This window comes from Podarcis filfolensis (assembly GCF_964270895.1).
Source record: "Podarcis filfolensis genome assembly, chromosome: 16".
Taxonomy (NCBI): Eukaryota; Metazoa; Chordata; class Lepidosauria; order Squamata; family Lacertidae; genus Podarcis; species Podarcis filfolensis.
The window spans coordinates 11714070-11730607 of record NC_139620.1 but is presented as its reverse complement, the minus strand read 5'-3'; the positions used below and the strand labels follow the sequence as shown (position 1 = coordinate 11730607).

The following is a 16538-nucleotide window of genomic DNA, read 5'->3' as shown; positions in this document are numbered from 1 at the left end:
AGGAAATAAGCAGCTATCTTATTTTTGAAAGACATCTGAAGGCAGCCCTGTTTAGGGAAGTTTTTAATATTTAATGCTATATTGTTTTTAACACTTGATTGGGAGGCGCCCAGAGTGGCTGGGGAAACTCAGCCAGATGGGCGGGGTATAAATAATAAATTATTATTATTATTACTCATTCCTTGTTGACTTTTACTGTGTGCTCCCCGTTCTGCTTGAGCTTGTGCTTGGCAGTCTTAACCCTTTCTTGCCAACTTGCGCCTCCTGACGTGCGGCTCTTTTCCTTCCCCCTGTAGGTCTCAAAGTTCTTTGGAGCTGGATCAGGAGAGCCAGATGCAAGGTCTGCTACAGCTGCGAGAGGTTCAGCACCAGCTGGAGAGGGACTGCAAGCGAGAGCACCTGCGCCAGGTGTTTAAAGGCGGGGCGGGGCTTCAAATAGTGGGCTCTAAGCCGGAGGTGCTGTGGGTGTCCATATGTTGTTGTTGGACTCTTCTCAGCCCAAGCTAGCATTGTTGGGGATGATGGGAGCTGTAGCACAACAGCACCTGGCGGCCCTGAGATTCAGCATCCCTGTTCCCAAACCACCATGTCCCTGCTGGGAAAGTTTGTGTGTGCGCACAAAGGTAAATTGCACAAAGACCTTGAGATGTCTGGGCGGGTGGTTCTGTGTCTTGTAGTGCTGAGCTCTAGTTTCGGCCTTTTTTAAAAAAGAAAGAAAGAAACGATTCCAAGTTTTGTCCTCATGTCAAAATCTGTGCTCCTGTGGTTCTGCTCGTACCCAACAGAATATTAAAAGCACAATAAATGTCATACATTAAAATCTCCCTTCTTTGTGTGCCTCCTCCACAAGAGGTTCGAAGGGTGGTAACATGAGAAAGGGGCCTTTTCTGCTGTGACTCCCCACTTGTGGTTTGCTCTCCCCAGGGACGCTCCCCTGGCACCCTTTCATTATATATCCTTAGGTGGCAGTGAAAACGTTCCTCTTCTAATTAAACAATCTATGGTCTTTTAAACCATAGGTGAGAGCTAGGAAGATTAAGAAGAAAGAACTAGATGGGCTAGCAGCCAATTGAAATGGGGACTCTAATTTGCACATTTTTTTTTGAGAATTACTTTTTATTCTGTGTAATAAGAAATTTTGGTGGATTTGACTATGGTTTTACTGCACATAAAGCAACTGCTGTATTTCCCCCCCTTTTACCCTTCTTTGGATGTTGCCATGGCCTTTGGCTAGTGCAATATGTAAGTAAGTAAGTCAGTCAAACAAGCAAGCAAAAACAGTTGTTTTTAATTGTTGCATTGTTTTATTATTTTTGTCAACCACTCTGGGATTTGTTTATTCGTTTACAATCAACCAGTATATCAATTTTTAGAAGATAATAACAACAGACACACCCTGGGCCCATTTTAAAGGTAAAGGTAAAGGGACCCCTGACCATTAGGTCCAGTCATGACCGACTCTGGAGTTGCGCGCTCATCTTGCTCTATAGGCCGAGGGAGCCGGCGTTTGTCCGCAGACATCTTCCGGGTCATGTGGCCAACATGATTAAGCCACTTCTGGCGAACCAGAGCAACACATGGAAACACCGTTTACCTTCCCGCCAGAGTGGTCCCTATTTATCTACTTGCACTTTGACATGCTTTTGAACTGCTAGGTTGGCAGGAGCAGGGACCGAGCAACGGGAGCTCACCCTGTCGCGGGGATTCGAACCGCCAACCTTCTGATCGACAAGTCCTAGGCTCTGTGGTTTAACCCACAGTGCCACCCGCGTCCCTGGGCCCATTTTAGAGGAATATTAATTCCTTCCCCTATTTCTATCCCACCCCGCTGCCCCTATCCTTGCCTCAGGCCCAGCAGCGCTTGAGAGAGATTGCCCGGGATTGCCAGGCTGCCCAGCTGAAGAAGCTGAAGGAGATGAGTGAAAAGTGAGTACTGGTGTAAGGCGAAATGGAAGAGGAAGCAGCAGTCTCTCTTGGGGACTCTCAGGGGCTTTTCCGCCTCCTCCAGATGCTGCCGGCCTTTTTGATAGGAAGCTGCCTTAAGACAGAGTCAAACTGAGCTCTGTGCTTGTGGGGACCTTCCCATCCTCCTGAGATTGTTGGACTGCCACTCCCATCATGCCTGACCTCTGGACATGCATGCTGAGGCTGATGGGAGTTGGAGTCAAGGCTCCCCATCTCTGGTCTATGCTAAGTGGCAGCAGCTGTTCAGGGTTTCAAACTGGAGTCTTTCCCAGCGGAGGGTTTGCAGCTTTCTGCTTGCAAAGCAGGTGCTTCACTGCTGCTCTGCTAAAGTACTGTATTTTTCGCTCTATAGGACGTACTTTTCCCCCTCCAAAAATGAAGGGGAAATGTGTGTGCGTCCTGTGGAGCAAATGCAGGCTCCTTGGCTTCAGCGATAGCAACGCGAAGCCTCCAAAGCGCAGAGGGAGTGCTCCCTCCGCGCTCCGGAGGCTTCACGTTGCTTTCGCTGAAGCCTGAAGAGCGAGAGGGGTTGGTGTGCACCGACCCCTCTCACTCTCCAGGCTTCAGGGATAGCCGCCTGAAGCCTTCGGAGCGCAGCATGAGTTCCCACTGCACTCTGCAGGCTTCAGGTTCCTTTCGCTGAAGCCAAGAGAGTCTTGCTCTCCCGGCTTCAGCAAAAGGAACTCGAAGCCTGCGGAGCACAGCGGGAACTCGCGCTGCGCTCCGAAGGCTTCAGGGATCTTTGAGGCTGGCGGTGGGGGAAAGCAGCGCTTCCCCCCACCGCCAGCCCCACAAACTCGGGGGGCAGCGGGAAGGTAGCGCGCCACCTTCGCACTGCTTCCCGACCTGGACGCACAGAACGCACTTGAACGCACAGAATGCACCTTGTTTTAGAGGGGGAGAACAAGAGAAAAAAATTCTCCCTCTTTGCGCAGCGCCCCTTCAGCGAAGCGGCAGGAGAAATGGAAGGGGATCTGTTTCTTCTGCCACTTCGCTGATGGGGCGCTGAGCAGAGAGGGGGAGAATTTTTTTTCTTGTTCTCCCCCTCTAAAACAAGGTGCGTCCTATGGTCCGGTGCGTCCTATAGAGCGAAAAATATGGTAAACTTCTAGTCCTCATTGTTCTGAATGAAATACCTAATCAAATAGTAACTTAGGAAGCTGCCTTATACCAAGTCAGACCATCGGTCTTTCTTGCTCAGTGTAGTCTACACAGACTGGCATTGGTTCTTCAGGGTTTTAGACAGGAGTCTCTCCCGGACCTACCTGGAAGTAGCGGTGATTAAAGCTGGGACCTTCTGCTTTGCCACTGAGCCCACACCCATTCTTTCCCTCCCTGCACCCCCAAACCTTTGGTTAGAGAGAAGAAGGAGCTTCAGAAAATCCTGGACCGGAAACGACACAACAGCATCACGGAAGCCAAATCCCGGGAGAGGAAGAGCAAAAAGGATGTGTGAGTTGAATTGGCTCGGGGATGGGTTGGTTTCCTTCGACTGCTTTCTAGGGGCTGCTTTTCCCGTAAGATCAAAGCAGGCATGATCTTCTTTTTTAAAAAAATCTAAACCAAAATTAAACCTAAACTGAGATAAATGGAGAGAAACAGTATCCTCAAGTTCATAGTAGTGTCTTAGATCACATCTTTAATTTTTTTTTTTTAATTATTGTTTCCATTTTATAATATTTAAACACATCCTCATTATCCACTTTACAGTGGTACCTTGGATTAAGTACTTAATTCGTTCCGGAGGTCCGTTCTTAACCTGAAACTGTTCTTAACCTGAAGCACCACTTTAGCTAATGGGGCCTCCCGCTGCCGCCGCGCCGCCGGAGCACGATTTCTGTTCTCATCCTGAAGCAAAGTTCTTAACCTGAAGCACTATTTCTGGGTTAGTGTAACCTGTAACCTGAAGCGTATGTAACCTGAAGCGTATGTAACCCGAGGTACCACTGTACTTCTTTTGCTCCTAAGAGCTTATCGACTTCCCTCCCTCCCACCTCTTGGTTTTAAAAATTAATCTTTATATCATAGCATTTATACATTTTCCAATTTACGTTTCACTCATTCAAAATGTCACAGTTTTTAAATAAATATAAAAAGGTAAGAGCAGCTATCGTTACAAGTCTTCTTACAACCCTGCTAGTGTTGTTGTCTTAGATCACCATCTTAACCATACATCCGAAGCACCTTTATCTCAAAGAATTTTCTAAAGACTTGAGTAAATTTGTAATTTATTTAAAAGACCACTGCAAACAGTTAAAATCTTTGGCAGGGATGTAGTGACACTTGTAATGTGGACTTATTTATGGCAATTATGGTTATATAATAGATGTATAATGGTAAAAGATGCAGCAAATTTAAATTTAAATATGGAACCCATGGAGGGAGGGAAGGAGGTCTGAAGGTTCAAAAGAACCTTGTGTATTTCAATGCCTGAAATGGTTGTGTTTTATATGTATAAAATTATCAAAAACCCAATAAAAAATTATAAAACAAACAAACAAAAAATCTTCCTGCCACTCCCATTCACCAGTCCAGCTGCCACATTCTAGATTAGTTGTAGCTTCCGAGTCACCTTCAAAGATAGCCCCAAGTTGTACGCCAGGGGTCAGCAAACTTTTTCAGCAGGGGGCCAGTCCACTGTCCCTCAGACCTTGTGGGGGGCCAGACTGTATTTTGAAAAAAAATAATGAACAAATTCCAATGCCCCACAAATAAACCAGAGATGCATTTTAAATAAAAGGACACATTCTACTCATGTGAAAACACGCTGATTCCCGGACCGTCCACGGGCCGGATTTAGAAGGCGATTGGGCCAGATCTGGCCCCCGGGCCTTAGTTTGCCTACCCATGTTGTACGCATTGCATGCCTTCGTCATTACAGACCAGTCCAGTGGGTGACACTGGTTTTCTGTGTTCTCTTTCTTAGTCTTGGCGTTGCTCCCCTCAGCAGGGAGGAGAATGGATGCAAAGCCAGGATGATTAGGCTGTATCTATCCTTGGCTCTGGCTCCACTTATTATTGGTCTTCCTGCCTTCTGCCATTGCAGCCCCAATGGACACCTGCCTCCCCTGGCTACGGTTTGCAGAAGCGCACAATTTTTAAGGGGCAAACCCTTAAGGGCATGGGAGCTGCTGGGCCTCAAGCGTCGGGCCATGTTTTTGAAGGCCCGTCTGGGTTGCTTGGAGAGGTGGTGGGATTGCCGGTTCTGCTTTGGTTTACGACTAGTGTCTTGTGCTTGTTTGTGTGGAGAGGACGGGGGTTTTTTTTACTTGGAAACAGGGGCTTATCTTCTCTTCCTGAAAAGGTTCTTTGTCTTCCCTCAGGGAACTGACGGAGATAAACAGGAGACATATCACCGAGTCGGTGAACTCCATTCGCAGGGTGAGTTTCCCATTCCCAGTTTTATTCATTTTTCAATTATTATTATATTTCTATCCCACCTTCCTCCAAGGAGCTCAAGGCGCCACATGTTGTGAGGGTAAAACCAGGAGTTACCACAACTCTGTGAGGTAAGTTAGGCTGAGAGGCAGTGACTGGCCCAAGGGCATACAGTGTCCGTTTACTTTTATAAATTGGACATTAAAATAAAATGAATTTTATTTTTATATACACACACACACACACCACTTGGTTATAGAAATAATAATAATAATTTATTATTTATACCCTGCCCATCTGGCTGGGTTTCCCCAAACTTCAAAGCTGTGTCTAGTAGGGGATTTGAACCATGATCTCCCAGGTCCTAGACCAACACACTAACCACTACACCACACTGGCTCTTGAGTCCAGATGGCACTCTTGAAATCTCACCTGCATTTTGCAACTCCCTCACTTTGGGCAAGCCACCCCTGTCACCTTTTTGGCACCTATTGAAGACCTTCATTTTTCAATGGAGAAAATTTTAAGTGGAGAAAATTTTATCCCATTCTTTATCTGTGCAGTACTATATTGGATTTGAAATTGTTTTGCATGTGAATTTGTGTGTTTGTGTTTCTTTTGTAAGCCTTTATTGTCATCTTCAACATGCACAGCAAGTAACATACAACAGTAGTGTTGGTTCGATTTTTTTTTTATTGCTTGGGAACTTTTCACATTAATTTGTTTTCACATAAGTGTTATTGCTATCACACACACACACACACACACATTGTACATAACCTGAAAGCATTTTTAACGGATGTTTTATTTTTTTAAAAAACATTGTGTTTATTGCTATTTTGATTGTGTGTTTTTTCATAAAAGTGTTTATATACTGCTATCTCAGTGGGTAGCAGTATATAAACACTTTTGGACAGCGTTCTCGAAGCTACGAACATGACCAAGCTGTGGGAGGCAGTGGAGAACAGGAGTGCCTGGCATGCTCTGGTCCAGGGGGTCACGAAGAGTCGGACACGACTAAACGACTAAACAACAAGAACAACAACAACTGCTATCTCATAAAAAAATCTGAGGGTGATCTGTTCAGCAACATAAAAACCACACAACCCACCCCAGTTAAAACCAGTTGTAACAAAATCTTAAGGGTCAGTTTATAAGCAGGCAAAAGAGGGACCTCAGCATGCCTTTCCTGGGAAGCTGTTCCATAGAGTAGGCATCACCACCAAAAAGGCCCTTTTGCTCAACTCTATAAACAGCGTTACTCTTGGCAAAGCAAAAGCAAGGAGAGCTTCACATTGAGCACAAATCCCACACGTGTATGTAGAAAAAGAAACAATTCCTGCGATAACCCTGATTCCCAGGTTGTAAATTTAGAACATCCAAAACTGGCATTTTTTATTTATATATATAAAAATGAGCCTGGAAACAAATCACAATCCAATTATGACCTAAGAATGGTTCATCCTGCCAGCCCTGGACACACAAGTTCTGGCCGCTGCTTCCTCAGCTCATTAAAGTTTCTGGACCATCTCCAAGTGTAGGTGCATTACAGGGGTCCGACCTGGAAGCATCAAAGGCAGGCATGACGAAGGAGGGGTAGGCCTTATTTTCCTCAGGAAACACTGTAGCTTGCAAGTCTGAGCGAACTGGTGAAAAAAGAGCTATGTTAACGTTATCCCTGCTTCACTGACTCTGCTTTTCCTTCCATCCCAAAGCTTGAGGAAGCCCAGAAACGGCGCCAAGAGAAGCTACTGGCAGGACACCAGGGGATACTACAGCTGATTGAGGACGAAGAGCCACGGGTGAGTGCGGCAAATGCTTCTGGGAGTCACAGAAGTGTAGAGTTGGGAGCAGTGGCGTAGCGTGGGTTGTCAGCACCCGGGGCAAGGCAAGTAATTTGCGCCCCCTAACCCGTGGATTTGCGCCCCCTAACCCGTGGATTTGCGCCCCCTAACCCATGGATTTGCCCTAACCCCAGATGTTGCGCCCGGTGCGGCCCGCCCCCCCTGCACCCCCCACGCTACGCCACTGGTTGGGAGGAACCACAAGCGTCATCTAGTCCAATGCAGGAATCTTTCGACCAACACGGGGCTCAAGCCCACGACTCTGAGATTAAGAGTCTCATGCTCTTACCGACTGAGCCTGGGTTTTTATTTTTCAAGTTGTCCGTTGGAAAAATTCTAGAATACAGTGGTACCTCGGGTTAAGTACTTAATTCGTTCCGGAGGTCCGTTCTTAACCTGAAACTGTTCTTAACCTGAAGCACCACTTTAGCTAATGGGGCCTCCTGCTGCCACCGCACCGCTGGAGCCCGATTTCTGTTCTTATCCTGAAGCAAAGTTCTTAACCTGAAGCACTATTTCTGGGTTAGCAGAGTGTGTAACCTAAAGCGTATGTAACCTGAGGTACCACTGTATATATCTGGGCAGGGAAGGGGGTTATTGGGACCCAGGGGCAACTGGGGCCTGTGCAACTCCCTTTTCCCATGCCTCCTCCCTAGGCCATCATCCTCTCATCCATTGGCTCTGCTCAATAACCTTTACCAATGCTTTTGTCTGGGTCAAATGCTTACTTGAACTGTGATAATGTCTCTTGCTTGCCTGGTTAGAGGGATCCTGGGAAGTGTAGTTTGTTCAGGGTGCTGAGAATTGTTAGGAGGCTCACTCTTCCCCCTTCCCGGTGCTACAATCTCTAGGGTGGTTTAACAATCAAGCCCTCTTCCCAGGGAACTCTGGGAAATGTAGTTCCTTGTGAGGGGAGTAGGCGGGAAGAAACTTTTCTTCTCTCAGAATGGAGAACTTGGGAGTCGTTCAACGAAGCTAAAAGATCCAGGACAGGCAAAAAAGAAGTCCTCCATACAGCACATATGTAACCTCTAGAATTCACTGTTCCAGAAGATACAACAATGGTCACCAGCTTGAAAAACTGGTTAGAAAAATTCATGGAGGGTGATGCTATCAGAGGCTACTAGCCATGATGACTATGTTCCCCCTCCCCTGTTGAGGGCGGTAGTGTGCTTCTGAATACCTCTTGCTAGGAATCGCAAGCGGGGAGAGTTGCTCTTGAACTCGGGTCCTCCTCTTGGGTTCCTGTAAGCATCTGGTCGGACACTCTGAGAAAAAGATGCTGGACTGGATGGGCCAATCGCCTGATCCTGCACAGCTTTTTATTGCGTTGTTTTCTTAGGCAAACATGGGAGAAGACCTTTTCTTTTGCAAGAATGGCCATAGGGGCAGGGGGTGGGGAACCCAGAGGCCAAATACGCCCCTCCAAGCCTCTCTTTCTGGCCCTTAGAAGTCTCCCCAGGCTTCACATCCTCCTTCAGGGCTTTACCTGCCTGGAATGAGCTCTTGGGCTCTGATAATGCCTCTTGTTTGTGCGGATGGAGGATAGAGGGCAGGGTATGAGTGTGTGTTTTTGTGTGGAGACGAACCTCCTGCTCAAAGGTGAAAATTTGTGTTAGTTGCTGTGCCTGCTTTTGCCTCTGGCCCCAGCCACCACTGTCCTGTGGCCTCTGGCAAACAAAAAAGGCTGCTGCTTCCACCTTCTAGGGCTGGTTGCCAAGTCATAAAGCGGCTGCGTCTTCCCGTCACCTGGCAGCCACCCAGCCGGAGAGCACTTTCTGCATTTGCCAGCGCCAAAGACCTCCCATTGTTGAGCCAATTTAAAGTGTTAACACGCAGGCAGCCTGCGGGCTGAGGCCATCGAGGAAGCGCTTCCAAGTGGCCTTGCTTCCTACCCAAGTTGTAAAGCGTTTGCAATCTGCTGAACAGCGTGAAGAGCCTTCCCACTGACTCCAGCAGCTCTTGAGAGTGTGGGTCCTTCTCTCTCTCTCTGGTTGTGTTTTAGGCTCCAAATCTTCTGTTTCTAGGGTTTTAATAACGGATGGTGTTACAGAGCGTTTAGGATTGGTTTCTGTTGTGTACGTAGTTGTGTTTGCTAACCGTTGCTTTTCTTCTATGAATTCGAGTTGTATGTTCGTTCTGGCTATAAGTTCTCGGGCCTCGGGAGCATTCCCATTTTTGCATGTGTTCACAAGCAGAAATGGGCTGCCAGAGGAAGATTAAAAAGATCGGGAGCTGAGTCCTTTTAGCCAAGTATCGTCAACACTGACCGGCAGTGGCTGTCCATGGTTTCAGGAACGGTGTCTCTACCAGCCTTACCTGGAAATGCCAGGGATCAAATCTCAGGCTTTCTGCATGCAGGGCAGATGCTGTACCACTGAGCAATGCCCCTTTGCCAATAGGAACATAGGAAGCTGCCTTATATTGAGCCAAACCATTGGTCCATCTAGCTCTGTACTGTCCACACTGACTGGCAGCAGCTCTTTGGGGTTTTAGACAGGAAGTCTTTCCCAGCCCTACTTGGAGTTGGCAAGGGATTGGACCTGGGACCTTCTGCACACAGAGCAGATGTGCTAGCACCAAGCTTATGGCCCTTCTCCATGCTGTAGGAGCTGCCCACCTGCCAAAGGGATGGCAGCCTAATTATCACGCCCTGCATAGAGACCTGAGATGCAAATTTTCAGCAGCCTTCGTTCTCACTCTGTGTGTGTGTGTGTGTGTGGTGTGTGTGTGAAGGGTGGCCCATCCCCTTTTGCCACCGGAGGCGAAATGGGAATTGCCACCTCCTGTGCCTGCCCACCGTGCCCCACTTCCGCTACCACCACCGCACCTCGATTCTTGCAAATCCCAGTGGGACCTGGCGTGCTCCTTCAAGTCTTGCCATTCACTTGACTTCTGGGGACGGGGAAGGTGAGCAGCGGTGCCACGTGTGAGAAAGCCTCTCTGCCACTGATGGAAGCGGTGGAGCGGGCGGGCGTAGCGCCACCCTTGAGTTTTGTGAGACGTTAGAAACGGCTCATAGCAGAAATCGGAGCGTGTTCATTTCTCTCCCCTCCTGCTTCTCTCCTTTCTCCCTTTCCCCATCCCTCCCCAGTTGGCAGCCCAGTTGGAACGCGAGTGTGAGCTGGAGGGCCTCACCCTGCCTCAGGAGATCCGCCGTTACCTGCAGGAAGAGCTGGATGGCAGCGTCAGCAACGGGCACCCCCCTGGGTCTCCCCTCGGCCCCACCCCTCCCGAAGAAGACCTGACCATCTTGTGAGACTTGGAGGAGGACACCCGGCAGTGGCCGCAGTGCTGATGTGCACATGCGCACACATGCGCGCGAGAGAGAGAGACGGGAGGCATCTTTGGGGCATCTCTCGCCATCCCAGGGCTTGTTAAAAAGTGTGTCGCGGGGCAGAGCCTATGGAAGAAAAACACACACTAAAGGCACTTGGCTTCCCCCACCCCCTTTCCTTTAAAAAAAAAAAAAGCAAAAAGAGCAAATGTTTTATTTTTTTAAACTAATTTTTTTTAATTCATTAACTAAGTGCAACTTGTCTTCTCCCAACCTCTCGGTCTGTGCTTTTTGAAGCTGGGAAAAAGACTTGCGGGAGAAGGAGTGACTGGTGAGGGCTAAAGTATCAGGCAACCCTGGCACCACCAACATGCATTCATGCGCACCTCACACGTCGTGGGGGGCGAGACGGGGAGGATGGCAGCTGATGGCGGCCTCTTTTGTGTTTTTTTCCCTTTTAATGCACTATCTAGGGAGGGTGGGATCTCCCATACTCCCTGCTCGCCAGTACTTTTCTCCCTGCAAAGGGGAAGGAAGCAAAAAGGGCTATTTTAAATATAAGATCCTCCTCTTTAAAAAAATAAAAACGATGGAACACGTGAGGGAAAAACCTGTGGGAAAACACCTCCACTCTCCCCCAGAGGAGCACGGCTGCCTGCATATGTAAAGCACATGACTTCCCCAAAGAATTCTGGGTACTGTTGCTTGCTGAGGGTGCAGGGAACTATTCCTCTGTGAGAGGGCAAACTATAGCTCCCAGGATTCTTTGGTGGATGTTGTGCACTTTACCGTGTGGATACGTGGGACTGATCCACCAGGGCTTTTCTCACCAAAGGAGAGCCAGGCCTCCATACACACTGTACATTTATAGCATGACTCCCTCGCCTCCGGGAATCCTGGGAATGGTAGTTTACCCCTCTCTAAGCTCCAATTCCCGGCACCCTTAACAAACTATAGTTCCCAGGGTTCTCTTGAGGAAGTCGTGCACTTTAGATCTTACGGTATGTACACAACCTGTGTATGTTTCTCCCTCTCATCCTTCCCCCCTTTCTATGGGGTGAGGAGCTTGGGGGACAGGGAAGCGGTGGACAGATTTGGGAAGGCAATGCAACAAAAGGGCTAATTAAAAAATCCTGGGAGGCAGGTCCTTCGCTGCTTTGGGAGATGGGTGCAAAGAGCAAAAGGGGAAGTGGGGGGGGGGCTTTTGTTCTGCCCATATGAGGTTGTGGCAGGAAGACAACCTAGAGCCCCTCTCTTTTTATTTCTTATTTCCTTCCTATGGATGTAATTTTCTTTCTTGCCTTAACTTTTTTTTTTAACATATGTAATAAACGTGTAATTCAGTTGCCTTCTGTTTCTTCCTTGGCTCGGAGAAGGAATGGGGTGGTAGTGGAATAAATGGAATAGATAACTCCCGCTGCCCCGCTCTTTTTTTCCTTATTAAGCCAGCTTTGTGGCTTTATTACTATCGTAGGAACGCTTGGCCCACGTCTCATCCTTGTAAAAGTCCAGACTTTTCCCGGCTCACTTCCCCTCGCAGAGTTACCCATTCCCAGAGTGATTTAACAAGCAGTCCCTCGCCACAGTGAATGCTGGCAATTGGAGCTCTGTGAGGGGAATAAGGGGTGTCCTAACAGCTCTCAGCATCCCTGACAAACCACAGTTCCCAGAATTCTTTGGGGGAAGCCGTGACTGTTTAGAGTGGTATCATAGCCCTTTAAATGTATGGTGTGGGTGTGGCCAAAGGTGGAAAGCAGGCTGAGCCTTTTTAAGCCCCTCCCCTCAGGCCAACTTCTCTCACACTCCACCCCTTTGTGCCTCACTACATCTTAAAGGGCCAGCTGTCTGCCTGAAGACAGGCCTTCAATTCTCTAATTTCCATTCAGGTGTACTTCCTGGACTGGGCAAGTCCTGTGGAGTTGCTTAGGGGAAGGCGCCTGTGAAGGTCTAGGCTTGTTTCCCAAACTTGGGTCTCCAGCTGTTTTTGGACTACAACTTTCATCATCTCTAGTTGGTCAGGGATGACGGGAATTGTAGTCCAAAAACAGCCGGATACCCAAGTTTGGGAATATCTTAGGCTATGTTCACATGACCGCTTGCTCCAGTTCTAGGGTGACCCCACCTCTGTGTTTCAAGCCAAGTACTCACGATGTTAAGCACAATTCACCTGTATCCTGTGGCTTCCTGAGAAATACTCCCGTTCCTCAAACTGGTTTACGTCCAGTTAGAAAACCGAAGCTGCAGTTAAGCTGAGGTGTGTAGCATTCAGGCAGCCTTTGCACGTATGCAGATGAGAACATTGGAGTTTGGTGCAGGGAAACAAACCAGATAATGGATGTGGGGCAAAGACATCCCCCACTCTCTCGTCGTACAGCTGAGTAAGAAAGTGACTTGAAACATAGCAGGGAGCAACCTTGCTGTGTTTCAAGCCATGTAGCCTTAGTATAATTTGCACTGCACCTGGAACACTTGGGGGCGGGGGAGAAAGTGACGGACATGCACCTGTCCAAAACACCTGGTCAGAAACCAAGCCACACCTCCTTGAGTCACAACAACAGGAGTGCCTTAAACATGGCTTGCTTTCGGGATCCTGTAAATCCAGCAGCAGAAAAGAGTGGGATAAGCAAAGTCCAGCTGGGTTAGTCCACTGTTTCCTCTGTGACCATCCTCTTGCCTGTTGGAACTCCATAAAGATTGTGAAGCCTGCCATCCCTCGGATAAGACCATTTTTCCGGCTTGCAGGGAACCTTAGGCCCAAGTTTGGGAAATGATATTTGTTTCTAAATAAGATGATAAACCTATATATATATATTAAAAAATGCACAGCTTTCTTGAATAAGTTTTAAATAGTTTTTTGTTTTGTTTTTTAGAAAACACACGCACACACAACACAACACAAATCCAAGGTAGCGCAGGCAACAGGACGTAAGAGGAAGGGCACATTTTTTGTTTTTTGGGAAAACCAGACAGCAGGCACGAGCAACAGGCAGGCACTGGTGCAAAAGACGAACGGGCAAGCATGGACACCAGAGTGACTTACAGAGACACAAGATTGTATGGGTCGGGGTCACAGGGGCCACCATGCAAACTGAGGCATGGGACGTACCAATGTCGGGGGCCCCCCGCCCCAGAGAGGAGGGAAGCACCATGCGCAGCGGCCGTGGCGTCTGGACGGGGGTGTGTGTCCACATTAAGGGACAAGGAAGGGGCAGACAATTGCATGGGTGCCGGAGGTTTGTGGGTTTTCTTCTTTTTAAATAAAAATAAAATAATTTCTGTGGGGGGCTTCCCCACCTTGTAAGTAAAATAAACTCAACTAAATAGAAATCTGAGTTCTGTACAGAAAAGGGGAGTCAAATACTAATATGGGGGGAGTTGTTAATTTGGGAAGGGGGAGCGCTGTGCCGTGGAAGAGGAAGGGGGGGGAAAAGCAGCTATCCTAGATCTAGCTATATTTCTGTTTTTTGCTGTTTTGAGATTTTTGTGCTGTTCTGGGGAGTTTGTAAAGAGTGCAGGTTTTCCGGAGGGTATCGACTGTGCTTGGAACAAGGTAAACTGGCTGATTAGGATCCTTCTTCCCTTCTCCTATCTATTCTCGCTTGCTTTTTCCACCTTTCTCTCCCTCCCTCTCTCTCCCTGCCCCCACCCTTCTTTGGATCATTTGGCCAGGAACAGGAGGAAGATAGCACAAACCTCGACTTGCATCTAAAATTCAAGTTTTGCTGACATCATTACGTTACCATCCACTGGGATGCAAAGAGCGCCCCATCTCTGTCGCTGCAAGAAACTGGCCAGGCTTGCAAGGGGAAGGACAGTGTGTCCAACTAACTGGCCCTCCAATACTTGCAAGGATAAGAATAATTGGCAGGGCTGGTCAGTATCCCCCTCCCATCCCACTGTTTTCTGAGGCTACTAATTCACCCAGGTCAGTCTGGAAGGGGGTGGCCTATGCCCTGGCTCAGCTTCCCTTGAATCTGTTGCACCCCTAAGATGTGTCTAAAATCAGGGTTCTTAATAGCTTGGCCTTTTCTCTCTCCAAACAGAGGCGGGCAACTCTGCCATCAGTCCATCGCAGAAGCCTTGGCCAGAATTCGACCCTGTAACTTTGTCCCATTTTTGTTACCACCTTAGTCATTACTAGACCGCGTGGCTGGCGTTGGCCAAAGTCTTCACTGAACCGTTGCGGAAGTGAAGGTGTTCTCATGTGCTTGAGAAAAAAAGGGGTCTCCCAGCTTGGGGAGGGAGGGTTTGGCTTTTCCTTTCTCCCCTCCACCCCCAAGTCATCCAGGGATCAGTTTCCCAAGGTTTGGACAGGGGCCTCCCCCAGGCCAAACCCGAAAGCGAATCTCCCAGTCTGCGCTTGTCTCTCAGAAGCCCTGAATGTGGCAGTAGGCTTCCAGGGCAGCCAGGAGGATGTAGACCAGCCATAGGCTCAGGAAGAGGAGGGTTGCCAGGATTTTGGGGTTTCGGGGACCGCCCAGTTCTCCGCCGATGGGTGCGCGGCGCCGGTACAGTAACACCGCAATGCTGAAGAAGGCGAAGATGGTGAAGAGGGTGACCGAGAAGGCCAGGTTGCCGGGCTTCACGTGAAAGGGCTGGCCTTTGCTGGCCCAGTACCCGGCTGCGATAGTCCAGGCCACCCCAATGCCCAGGAAGACGTTGACTGCGTTGCTGCCTGTCACATTCCCAATGGAGGCGTCGGCGTGCTGGTCTTGGATGGCGGCAACTTTGCTGGCAAAGGTATCTGCAGAGACAAAAGGGCAGAAGGCGGTTGCAAAACAGATACTCTCACACTGAGCTACAGCCATGCTTTCTTCCAACCACATTGAGGCTCACCCAGGGTGTCATCTAATCCAGGGTTTCCCAAACATGGGTCTCCAGCTGTTTTTGGACTACAACTCCCACCATCCCTAGCTAGCAAGACCAGTGGTCAGGGATGATGGGAATTGTAGCCCAAAAACAGCTGGAGACTCAAGTTTGGGAAACCCAGAGCTAGGCAAACCAATATTTCGACTTGGTAGAAGATAGTTTCCTATGTTCCTGCCATACGAGGACCCATTCAAGGCAGGCAAAAGCCCTCAGGGTAAGTGCAGATCAGGGCTGGTGAGTGGGGTGCGACCTGGGGCAACTGGAGGGCCAAACAGAGCTTGGAGGGCCATGTTTCGATGCTAGGATTCTCCATTTCTCATCTAAGGGGTGAGTAAGTCTGTCGGAATTTTGGGAAGCTAAGGGCAGGGCGGACTTTTGTAACATGGCACCCTAGTGCCCCAAGCAAGGGCAAGATTTGGTGCCCCTCCCATATTATTGTAGGTTTTATCATTATCAACATCATCATTTTGCGCCCCCTTGGCTAACCGCCCACACTGTCCTAAATCCGGCACTGCCACGGGTGCAGCACCCTGCGCCTTCTCAGGACACTGTGAAATCAGAATAAATTGTTCGAGCAGGAGGCAAATCTCCCAAAAGAATGTCTCCATTTTCCCCCTTGCTAAGCCTAAAAAAAAAAGTCTGCGAAATAAAATAAAGTAAAAATCTGTATTACACTGCTGTGCAATCGTACTTCCAATCCCCTCCAGAACCCTTCATTCTTTGCAACGTAATATATATTTGGGCATTTAAGCACTTTGCAGGGTTAGCTTCCCACTCTCCCTCTCTCAATATGAGATTTAGCCTTATCATCATTTCTCCACCAGCTCATCAAGACAGCAGGTTTTCTCCTTTCTAATCCTGTTCTCCAGACTGCCTGTTAAATACAGCCGCCTCTCTTCCCCGACAATCCTCTTGCCGTCGCCTCTGGCTTTGTCGGCCACATGTTCTGAGACGTGAGAGTCTCCTGCTCTTTCATCCCGAGCCATTAATATGAACCCAAGGCTCGCCCCCGCTCTGCTCACCCTAAATAGCAAGAGCAGGCTTAGGATTTGTTAGAGCCCCTGGTGTGTGTGCACGTCAGAAATCCAGTGATGGGAAGTGGAGGGCCAAAAGTTCCCCATCAGCCCTAACGACCTTCATTTGGGACAACTGATTGAGGTTCCTAGCTGCCAATATTAACAAATTAAAGCAATGGGGTAGCTCAC

The 16538-nt window shown here is 48.5% G+C and overlaps 2 protein-coding genes across 6 annotated transcripts in view; one reads left to right on the top strand and one right to left on the bottom strand.

Moving 5' to 3' along the window:
* PLCB3 (phospholipase C beta 3) overlaps positions 1-11812 on the top strand; it is a 71432-nt gene extending 59620 nt beyond the window's left edge. For both annotated transcript variants that reach the window (XM_083590987.1, XM_083590986.1), the window contains exons 28-33: positions 297-408; positions 1850-1926; positions 3325-3417; positions 5289-5346; positions 7059-7145; positions 10282-11812. In XM_083590987.1, coding sequence (XP_083447113.1) covers positions 297-408; positions 1850-1926; positions 3325-3417; positions 5289-5346; positions 7059-7145; positions 10282-10446 — 592 coding nt within the window. In that variant the 3' untranslated portion in view covers positions 10447-11812. The remainder of the gene's footprint in view (positions 1-296; positions 409-1849; positions 1927-3324; positions 3418-5288; positions 5347-7058; positions 7146-10281) is intronic.
* A 1488-nt stretch (positions 11813-13300) lies between these two features.
* LOC310751657 (sodium/calcium exchanger 1-like) overlaps positions 13301-16538 on the bottom strand; it is a 28592-nt gene continuing 25354 nt past the window's right edge. For all 4 annotated transcript variants that reach the window (XM_083591061.1, XM_083591060.1, XM_083591062.1 and 1 more), the window contains one exon: positions 13301-15208. In XM_083591061.1, coding sequence (XP_083447187.1) covers positions 14832-15208 — 377 coding nt within the window. In that variant the 3' untranslated portion in view covers positions 13301-14831. The remainder of the gene's footprint in view (positions 15209-16538) is intronic.